At 33.5% G+C, this 10,840-nt stretch overlaps 2 protein-coding genes across 2 annotated transcripts in view; both read right to left on the bottom strand.

Annotated features, from left to right (window-relative positions):
* Window positions 1–1,726, bottom strand: part of LOC104726066 (GTP-binding nuclear protein Ran-3) — a 9,017-nt gene extending 7,291 nt beyond the window's left edge. The window contains exons 1-6 of the mRNA XM_010444835.2: window positions 1,615–1,726; window positions 1,409–1,478; window positions 1,008–1,064; window positions 791–908; window positions 341–430; window positions 64–243 (exon numbers count right to left, since the gene is read on the bottom strand). Of these exons, the coding sequence (XP_010443137.1) occupies window positions 64–243; window positions 341–430; window positions 791–908; window positions 1,008–1,064; window positions 1,409–1,478; window positions 1,615–1,617 (518 nt within the window). The 5' untranslated portion in view covers window positions 1,618–1,726. The remainder of the gene's footprint in view (window positions 1–63; window positions 244–340; window positions 431–790; window positions 909–1,007; window positions 1,065–1,408; window positions 1,479–1,614) is intronic.
* On the bottom strand, window positions 2,721–5,962 carry LOC104726065. Its single transcript, XM_010444834.1, has 15 exons — window positions 5,874–5,962; window positions 5,708–5,750; window positions 5,408–5,577; window positions 5,043–5,081; window positions 4,869–4,925; window positions 4,698–4,761; window positions 4,518–4,558; window positions 4,300–4,424; window positions 4,155–4,214; window positions 3,946–4,004; window positions 3,739–3,818; window positions 3,581–3,619; window positions 3,357–3,419; window positions 3,088–3,258; window positions 2,721–2,933 (listed from the first exon to the last, which is right to left on the bottom strand). The coding sequence occupies exons 1-15, from the start codon at window positions 5,874–5,876 to the stop codon at window positions 2,886–2,888; spliced, it is 1,062 nt and encodes a 353-aa protein (XP_010443136.1). The 5' UTR covers window positions 5,877–5,962; the 3' UTR covers window positions 2,721–2,885.

Here is a 10,840-nt window from a genome sequence, read left to right as displayed (position 1 = left end):
TTTTTTCTAGCTGTTTCCCAATGATACTACAATACGGGTTTGAATTGAAGAATTGTTGCTTACCCGGCGAGCTTTCTAGCAAGGTACAAGAATGGCTTCTCGAAGTTGTAGTTGCTCTTGGCAGATATTTCGTAATACTGGAGATTCTTCTTCCTGTGGAATGTTACCTGCTTGGCCTTCACTTGCCTGTTCTTTACATCAACTTTATTCCCACAGAGAACAATTGGGATGTTCTCACAGACCCTGCACCATGAAATTTTGATGACATTATTATCGTCTAGCAATTTTCCACATATAAAAAAAAAAAACTCTAGCTTCTGTGTGTTAGTTAAGTTCATACCTGCAAAGATCACGATGCCATGTTGGAACATTCTTGTATGTCAGACGCGCTGTGACATCAAACATGATGATGGCACATTGTCCATGGATGCTGCAACAAAACAAAACACATTTCTGTATCAAATAAAAACTATGCAACAATAACCTTCTAAGCTTTTCAAGTTGCTATCTACTATAATGGGGAATAAGTATCTTATGCAGCTTCACATCAGAACCAAACTAGCAACACTAGAAGATTCCAGACATTTCTGTATCAAAGAAAACTATCTTCAACTTTAACCTTCTAATAGCTATTCAAGTTGCTATATATAATAACGGGAATAAGTATCTTATGCAGCTTCACATCAGAACCAAGCTACCAACACTAGAAGATTCCAGATCACTGATACAGATATATTAACCAGGTAAATAGGTGATTCATAGCCAAAGAGAGTAAGCAAATTATACTTACTAGTAACCATCCCTAAGACCACCAAATTTCTCTTGGCCAGCAGTATCCCAACAGTAGAAACGGATCTTGCCACAGTTAGTGAAGAAATCAAGAGGATGAACCTCAACACCAATAGTGGCTGCAAAAAAATACAAGAAAACATCAGAATCTGTGAACTCGTGAATAAATGAAATTAAGTTCATCACAATATGAATCAGGAGGGCTTGCAAGTACTTACGTTCATACTTCTTCTCAAACTCTCCAGTAAGATGCCTCTTTACAAATGTGGTTTTCCCTGTGAAAATCCATCAAAAATTAATCAGAATTGAACTGAGAGAGATCAAGATTACTAATAAAAAGATATTTCAAGTATGAATAAGTAACAATAAAAAGTAAACAACACAAACTATATCGAAGCAGCAAACACTATACTCCTGTTTTCTAAATCAGAATTGAACTGTAAGATATACATTACTACTAATCAAGATTAGTTATACAAACAATATAATAAGCATGGATAAGTAACTAAATAACAAAACATCATAATCCAAAATCTCGAGTTACTGAAATTGAATTAATCAATCCTCTCTGGTATGATGTATCTAGTAAAAACAAAAGCTGAGAGAGATGGTGGTTAACCTGTGCCTCCATCACCGACGATGACGAGCTTGAAGCTTGGGTAATCAACGGTTTGCTGGTTAGGTAAAGCCTGAGAGAATTATGTCAAAATAACGATGATTAAAAAAAAAAATCGACAGATCACGCAAAGATCAAAGAAAGCCTCGAAATCAAACTAGGATCGACGGAGAACAAAATCAAGGCAAAGAGGAAGAGATAAACTTTACCATCGACGAAATTGAAGAAGCTACGCGAAGAGTGTCAGAGGAGGAAGGCGGCGAGCGAGCGAGCGAGAGAGAGAGATAGGTTTTTTAAACAGTGTTGAGCTTAGGAATGACGCAAATACTCAAACCCGGGTAATCCAGAACTGGTTTCGGATTCAGATCCATACCCGGCCCAATATATCCTCAACTTATTAATGGTGGCGAATTATTAGTAACTTTTTTACAATTAGTCTAATGAGTTGAATTAGAGTGTCTCCAGTTCAACTCATTGAGGCCATGAATGGAGACATTAGAATTGCGTATTTCAAAGCACGGTTTTGTGAAACTTATTTTAGACACCAACCAGCAAAATAATTGTAACTTGCGGTTTTCCAAAAAAAAAAAAAAAAAAGTTAGTTGCGGTTTTCTAGGTTTCATGTTAGTCATGGACCGCACTTACTACCTGTTACTGTCTATACCCTGCGTTATTTGAAAAACGCACACACAATATTTTTTTAACATATAACTTTTTTTTTCTTTGTGTGTGATTAAACTGTTTCTTGTCTTTTTTTTTTTTTTTTCGCAACTGTTTCTTGTCCTTTACATGTAATTTTAACATATAACTTATGTTGAACAAATAAAGTTTAAAAACTAACACATATTTTATTAAACAATTTATGTGTCTCCGACAAAATAAAAAAAAATTATATGTGTCTTTTTTTTTTATCTCGTTCAAATAGTTTTAGAATGCATTTTCAAAAAAAAAAAAAAAAAATCATTTATCTTTAACAGAAATTTCAAAATGTAATATATGAAAGTAATTTTAGTAGTATGCATAAATAAGTAATTTTAATATTGTTATATATTATGAACCGCAAATTTTTTTCACCAATCAAATATTATCCCGTACCGTTTATTTTGTTAAAACCGCACTTGTCCCGCAAATATATTTTTCCCACATGAACCGCAGTTGAACCGTACCGCATTACTAAATTTTTTGTCCCGCATTACCAAATACGTAGTTACCATTTAGACCATGAATCTATAAGATTGTGTGGAAAAAATTGATATAAAATGGAGTCGAAAGGTACGATATTCTTGCTATTATTCATTAATAGTAAAACAAATTCAATTCAAATTCTTGCTAATGTTAATGGTGGCATAAAATTAGAGTGTCTACAGTGACTCATTAAGATCTTATTTCAATACAAATTCATTCATAGTAAAACAATAACATTACTTTTTTAACTAAAAAATAATTATTAGCTATTATTCTTGGTTCTGAAGACTCCATATCAAAGGACTTGATGAGCTCTCCCATAGTATCGGTTAATTATAGACGACTGCAAAAACAAAAGACCAGACAAAGATGCTTCACAAGTCACATATTCAGAGCTTTGTGACAAACTATACTCAAAACCCATTTTTCAAGTTACAGGTTTCTTATAGTATGAATGACTAAATTAACTTCAAAAACAGGTTTCTTATATGACTTACCGTCTCGAATCTAGGGACATGGGGTGAAGGGCGAGGGTAGAATTTGTAGAACTTGATGCTTTGAAAGGCTTCCTTAGTCTCTTCACTCATTTCCTCTATTGCTTTCTCTCGAGCCTCTCTGGCCTCTCTATTTGCTTTCTTTGCTGCTCGAACTTGCTCTTTCACAAACTCCTGGAAAAGAACAATTGTAACTTTGTGAATACAAATAAATACTCAAGTGTCGTCGTCAAGAACTGACAATTTGCGTTTACAGTACAGCTTAAACTTACTTTGAATTCATCCTTTTTCTCAGCAGCTAATAATTCCCCTTCAATCAGATCATCAACAAATTCCTGAGATAGATTCAAAACAAAAACAAAAAAGCCATCTCAAGATTTAGCATACAGTGAATGCAATTTGAACAAACAGGGAAAGTGCAGTGAGAAGATGACAACTCTCTTTCGAAAGTAAATCCAAGTTTTGCTCGTTACAGAAACACGCTAAACACACACACCTGAAGTTTGTCATACTTCCAGTCAAACACACAAAAATGCTGCACAAACAGAGAAAATTAAAGCTTTGATTATAAAAGAGAATACCCAAAATTAAAGTGGCCCCTATCAAAGACTGCCACTTCCAATACAATGTTCATTGCATGCCAAAAAAACTTACTGGCGCCGGTTCAGAGGGGAACACAATGTCGACCTCAGTACTGTGATCAAGTTCATGTTCCACGAACGGGTTATAAAAATCTGCAAAAAAATAAAGAAGAGAACATTAGATTTTGTTGTTGTGTACCCACATACATTATAAAGAATAGTATAAATGGTTCCCTTATCAAATTTTAACTAGTACTGGTAGTAGAGTATTTAAACTCACAAGGAAGGGAATACTCGAACATCTTGATACGATCTTCCTTCAAATGTCTGAGAGCAGATCTGCAGATAATGTACAAAGCTTAATTAATTGACTACACCATAACTTGTAGATTATATGCAGAAAGGAAAGTGCAAAAAAAGAGGCTACCTAACTCATCACACTACAAGTAGTAGTAGATATGTGATGATGCCATGTAACATGTTTCTTACCTCCTCTGCGTACAGCCCAAGGTAAAAATTTGAAAGTTCATCCTATCAACTTGTTTACCTCTGCAAGAAGAACAAACGAAAAAGCAATATAGTAACTGTCGGTAATAAACATCCAAAATGCGAGAAGATCTCATCACCATGGTACCTATTCTCAAAAGGAATGTAAGGAACCCAGTCCATTTTCATCTGCTTCATTGGAACGATTTCCTCCTCTACTCTCTGAACCGATTTTACTCCTATCTTATCAGAAGGCGGAAATGGTGATTCAACCTGCAAAATAAAATATAGAATATATTTCTTATATAGAGAAATGGTTGTTATATAACCAGGGATAGCAAGCAAACCGTTAATAGAGAGACTTACAGCAACAACTGTTGGGACATGGACTAATCCTTCGATGGTAGCTGTAACCATAAGAAGAGAAAAATTAACTAAACATGCATGAACTAGAGAAGCAAATTAGAAAGAAAACACAAGTGCCAAAGACAAGTGATTAAAAGATAAGAAAAAAAATCTCAAAACGAGCTAGAAAACATATCTTACGTTCAGCAATGCCAAAAACAAAGACTTTCTTGCCATAGAGAATTCCTCCTTCCTCAAATGCTTCCTGAAACATAAATAAATTACCAGAATATATCTCTTGTCAAACCCCTGACAATAGAATAGACAACAACATAAATGGAGAATGTAATAATCCAAAACAACGTAACTTACTTCAAGAGTTTTGAAATCCCAATTGAATTCATTATAAACTGCATCTAACTTATGCCACTGCCATCACAATTTGACAAACATATATAAGCAAAGCACAATGGAGAGAGTGACTCAGAGATGTTGAAGCTCCTAAAAACCAATAATATATATATATATATATATATATATATATACCTCAGTTCCCACTGGAAATGCAGCCTTCCACAAATCTTCCTGCAAACACACACACAAAAGAAAACAAGCCATTTGTTTTCAAGCTCGCCATAACATACAACTGTTCTCATAGAGATAAACCCCACAATAGCATTCTGACACGACCAAACGAGTTTCTTAGAACCAAAAGTTCTTAACAGCTCCGCAATAAGAGAAGCCCCCCACCAAACAGATGAACAGAATCCTCTTTATATCACATTGTTGTATTCACAGAGCGTTTACGTTATCACAGAAACAGAGAAGAATCCACAAAATTGCAGTGATGAAATCATAAGCAGTATACATAATTTACCCCCAGAGTACGCTAGGGTTAGACAAAGCATTACCAGATTACGTTTGTCCTCAAAGTACTCAGTCTCTTGCTGTGGTCTGGTTCTGATCGCTCGGGGTTTCTTCACATCTTTCTTCTCAGCTTCCTTCTTCGTGTTCCTCTTTCGCTTACCACCACCACCACCACGAGCAGGTTTCTTCTTATCACTATTCACTAATACGGTCCCTTCTCGATATCACCATATCAACATAACCAAGTCTCAGTACGTGATCAAAAAATCTCAACTGCGTCTCAGGATACTGACAACGAATATAAAATTTTCAAATCGATTTAGAAATACGGCGAAAAGAGGTACCTGTGCCTCCACCATTATCAACGATTTTCTGATTAGGTAGAGCCTGAACACAAGGAAACGAAGACATCATTCAACGGGTTTGAGAACAGTGATTAAACCCTAAATAGATCAATGAAACGTAACCTAATCGAAGAAAAAGAAGAAGAAAGCCAATAGAGAAACTTACCATGTTTTCGGATTTTGCAGGAGTAGATCGAAACAAGTCCGATGAGCCAGCGACGAGAGAGAGAGAGAGAGAGAGGTTTTTAAAGCAGAGTTGTGAGGTGTTTTTTTTTGCCGCTTATGATTGACGCTAACGTTATTAATGGAAACCCGGTAATCCAGAACCGGATCGATTTTCGGTTATTAGATCAATTTTGTGTTGGAAAAATCGAACCGGAACAGAAACACTCGAGTAATCGAGTTTGGTAAGTGCCTAAGTGGGCAATATTTTTACGAAGAAAAAAAACATTTGAAAGGAGAAAACTTAAGAGTTGCTACTAGCGGCGTTTCCCATTCATGTTATATATTTGTTTTTATCTTGATTAATATTTAGATTCTATAATTTTAGTTGGATTGTATTTTTTGTGTTGGTTTCAAGTATGTTTTCATAATTATTTAGATTGTATAATTTCAGTTGATATTGTCAATTTCATGTATCGGAATCTTAGGGGCTGTTATTGGAGAATTGATCTCTAAATCTATATAGAATTGTAAATTATGAAAATCAAAACACATGGATTTTGAAATAATATGTTTATCTTTGGATTTGAATCATTCTATTTTACACTTTCAAATCCATTTAAAACACAATATGAATTCTGAAATCTAAAAATGAATAACATAGGCTTTTAACAAGTATTTGTAAATTTTAGAACCAATAATAACACATAATTTTGATAAGTATTTTAAAATCAATGATTGAATAACACATGATTTTTGTTTAGATTTCTAAATCCATTAAAATCATAGAACCAATAACCCCCTATTACTGAATCTACATATGAATTCGATTTATTTCTTATATTTAACATTAAATAGTCATATTTTTTAGTAATAATCTAGGGAAATCTTACCAAATATGAATTAATTAATTACAAACATAAAAATAACAAATATGAGTTTATAAAATCATAGGATTTTGTGGAACAATAGTAAGTTACCAAATGATAGATATAGAATTCAATGTATTCCTATTTTAAAATTTTAATTTTATCTTTTGATAATATTTGTGGTTAGGTGAAAAAAAATAGTATTGTATCTATATTAATGTTGTCAATTTTAGCAACCTTATTGATTTTGTAGAGAAACGGTAGAGATATTTTAGAAAACTTATTGATTTTAAGAGAAAATTGGTTTCATCTATATTTGAAAATAGAAAGAAACCATATTTACCATATTTCACTTATTGCTTTTAGTGCAATTTTGCAGGAATTATTTGTGTAAATAATTTTTTTTTAAAATAAATTAAATGGTTGAACACAAAATGTACTTCAGAAATATTTCTATAGATGTTTATGTCCTTGGTTAATTGGTGGTATTTCTTTGTCGTCCTTGCGGCTTTAAATGACTAATGGGCTGTTATTGGAGAAGTGATTTCTAAATCCATATAAAATTATAAATTATAAAAATCAAAACACATGGATTTTGAAATAACATGTTTTATTCTTGGATTTGAATCCTTCTATTTTACACTTTCAAATCCATTCAAATCCATTTAAATTGAAATCCAAAAATAAATCATTAAATGAATAACATGAGATTTTAACAACTATTTGTAAATCATAGAACCAGTAAGTAATAACATATAATTTTGATAAGTATTTTAAAATCAATGATTGAATAACACATGATTTTTGTTTTTAATTCCAAATCCATTAAAATCATAAAACCAATAACAGCCCCTAAAAAATAGTTGTATGGAGGATGTGTTTAGCAGTTTATGTTGTTTACCTCTCAATGTTTAATAAAACTTTTAATAATTGTTGTGCTGTGGAAAACATAAACCAATCTAGACAAAACTGATCAAAAGTTTTGCCAGCCTTTGGTAGATGTAGAATAAAGCTTGCATTTTTCTTAAAATTTATGCTCAACAAATGCAATAGACATAATGATGCAAGGATATTTAAGAAGATGAAACTAATCTTACAATATCTGAATCGAATTGCTTACCTCCGAAAATCCAACCTTCTTTTTTTTTTCTCTCCTTTTGCTCTCAGTCGCTCTAAGAGTTTATAGATCTTAGACACTTACTTGCTCTCGAAGTTCTTTTTGGGAACTCTACAATGTACGGTTAGATTTTATTGGCTGGTCTTTAAAAGGTTTATAGAATTATTTAGTTTAGTAAGTTTGTAGATATTAAAAACGAAACATGAGTGACTAATTTTGCTGGTTGAACAAGCAGGACTTATCAAAATATTAATAAGTTTTGAGAACCATAATAATTTCTGCAAATTTAATTTATTGGTTGATGATTTAAATCAAGCAACAATACATGCAACCGTTAGTTCTACCCAAATGAAAACATGATTCAAATACTTGACATACTTTAGATGCTTGACCTAGAGTTTAATGATAAATAATGAAACAGTCTTGTACTTAATTTCATGTTTTTTTTTTAAAAAAAAATTCTTTTTTTTCGATTTGGTTTCGGTTAGAGTATTTCGCACAAGACTAATTGTGGTAGTCTTGTACTACTTAATTTCTGCAAAATTTACATATTTTTTTGGTCAAAATTTCTGCATAATTTCTGCATAATTTCTGCAAAATTTACATATTTTAAACAACTTCATCATTCAATTTTCAACATTCATGCAACATTGTCATATTTTAGATAACTTTATCATTTAATTTTGAGACCTTTAGTTTTTTGGTAAATGATTAAACTTAAGACTTTTGCGTCCTTATATTTATGCAACATTGTCATATTTGGTTTGGAACGTTATTATCCTAACAATTTCCTTATGGTGATAATTAGTACTATTAGTTTTAAAAATATATCAATGGAGAAAACAGAGTGGAAGAAAGGAAATATGTTGACCAAGAACTATGATTAAAACACAACAACTGTGCAGAGGAACATGCTACCACGATTGAGCGAAAAGATCTCTTAAATCTTACAATTAGCTTAACAATAAGTCAAGTAGTAAATAACGTGACAATGCACTAAGACAGATTAGACACACATTAGGATGTTGGTGATACACGCACATTAGTAACAAAATTGATACACACGCATTTCAAACTGAACTCAGCTCGCGAAATTAGTCAGTCATTCTCTAGTTAACTTAATCGATTCAATTTTTACGAGCCCAAAATTCGGTTACCAACAAAAAAAAAAAAAAAATAGCCTACGGATTGTTTTCTTTGTTGACACGTGATTTTTGTTTTAGATCAAAACTAAATAAGCTATTTTATCACCAAGATTTTAATTAAATTGCATTATATTCCAATTGCCGCCCTTTTGAAATTTGAATTATAAAGTCTGATTTCAAATATTTTTTTGTTTGGCCTTCTCACCGAACAAGAACTGAACTCATGGAGTAAGTAACAAGGAGCAAAAAAGAAAAAGACAATTTTGCCCCTCAGCCACGGTGACCCTTGCTTCTGCACTTGTATCGTTACCGAAGACGTCGTCTCCTCCGGTAAGGGCAAATCTTACGGTCCCGGAGTTGGAATTCTTCCCGCAATACGGTAACGTTACCACCCAAAATCTCGACCTGGGTTCTTCGAATTTGATCGTTATCGAGTCAACGGCGAATCAAAATTGACCCGATTTCAACTTTAAGTTTGACTACTTTAAGGCAATACACGATCTTCCTCCATATGTCTGAGAGTAGCTCTGGAGATATTAGGTGGAATATTATTTACCTTTAGCTCTGGAGATCTTCCTTCACTTCTTGCGGATAGTGGTGATGAGACATTAGGTGGAATATTATTAGCTTTCGGTGATTATGAGTGGAGTTGTGTTGTGTTCTTCTAGCCTTCTCATTGAAGTTTCCTCATAAACTGAGCTTGTTTGCTGTGGCTTTGATGACTCTGTTCTCTCATGGGTTGTTGTGATGTTGTTGCTGTGCGACTCATTTGATTAGCAGAAGAATCAGTAGATAGATCAAACATTCTGTGGATTTATCACATGGTGAGGAAAAAAATATAGCCTAGAGAAGTGAGAGTATACTCATTTGTTTGGTTGGGCTCATGTATGTACTCTTCTCTCAACCATATGCTTTTTTTTGTTTTGCAGGTGGATCATCTCCCATTGGAGATAAAGAAAGTGGTGGTACAAACAAAGGAAGACATAGAGTCAAGTTTGAAGTTGAAGTCGGGCAATGCAATCTTCTACTTAAGTTTCAAGACTCGTGAAGGTGCCGAGTACAAATCCATAATAAGGCAAACGAGGGATGGAAGACCACAACACATGTGCCTTGAAGTTAAACATGTTGAGATGGACAAGTAGACGACAAAAGTTTTGTGACTTTTTAATATACCATGTTTATGTCCTTAGTTGGTTGGTGGTATTGAGTTTGTGTGTTGTCCTTGCCACTTTTAATGACTAGAAGAGAGTTGTATTGAGAGTGTGTTTAGCAGTTTGTGTGTTGTTTACCTCTGAATGCTATGTTTTTTTTCTTCCAAATAATTCTGTTTCAAGACTTTTAAGCTATGTTCAACTTGCCCTGTATCTCTTTCGATTATGTCTTCCTCTTCAATCAGATCATCAACAAATTGTTAAGATAGATTCAAAACAGTGAATAAATGCATGCAATTTGAACAAACAGGGAAAGTGCAGTGAGAAGATGACAACTCTCGTTGGATTTAAATGAACAAGTAAATCCAAGTTTTGCTCGTTACATAAACACGCTAAACACACACACCTGAAGTTTGGTATACTTCCAGTCAAACACACATACAAGCTGCACAAACAGAGAATATTAAAGCTTTGATTATAAACGACTCGTGTTCAAGTGGCAGTATTGGAAATCTTGAACGTTATCCCAAAACTAGACATGAAAAGTTATCCCAATTTGAACGTTTTGCAGTATTGGAAAGAAAATAGACAACGCTTTGGTGCTCTAACATACATGGCAATGGATGTGCTTAGTATCCCCATTACAACAGTAGCTTCTGAATCTTCTTTCAGCATTGGGTCTCACGTAA

The sequence above is a fragment of the Camelina sativa genome, chromosome 11 (genome assembly GCF_000633955.1).
Source record: "Camelina sativa cultivar DH55 chromosome 11, Cs, whole genome shotgun sequence".
Classification (NCBI taxonomy): Eukaryota; Viridiplantae; Streptophyta; class Magnoliopsida; order Brassicales; family Brassicaceae; genus Camelina; species Camelina sativa.
This window is presented reverse-complemented; position numbering and strand designations above follow the sequence as displayed.

Bases quoted from the DNA above. Each gene is read 5' to 3' on its own strand.
- LOC104726065 (XM_010444834.1), bottom strand. The intron at 3,819-3,945 runs GTGAGTTTAAAT...ATTTTTTTGCAG, and splicing joins GTTCGAGTATTCCCTTCCTT to ATTTTTATAACCCGTTCGTG. The intron at 2,934-3,087 runs GTAAGTCATATA...TTGTTTTTGCAG, and splicing joins ATGTCCCTAGATTCGAGACG to TCGTCTATAATTAACCGATA.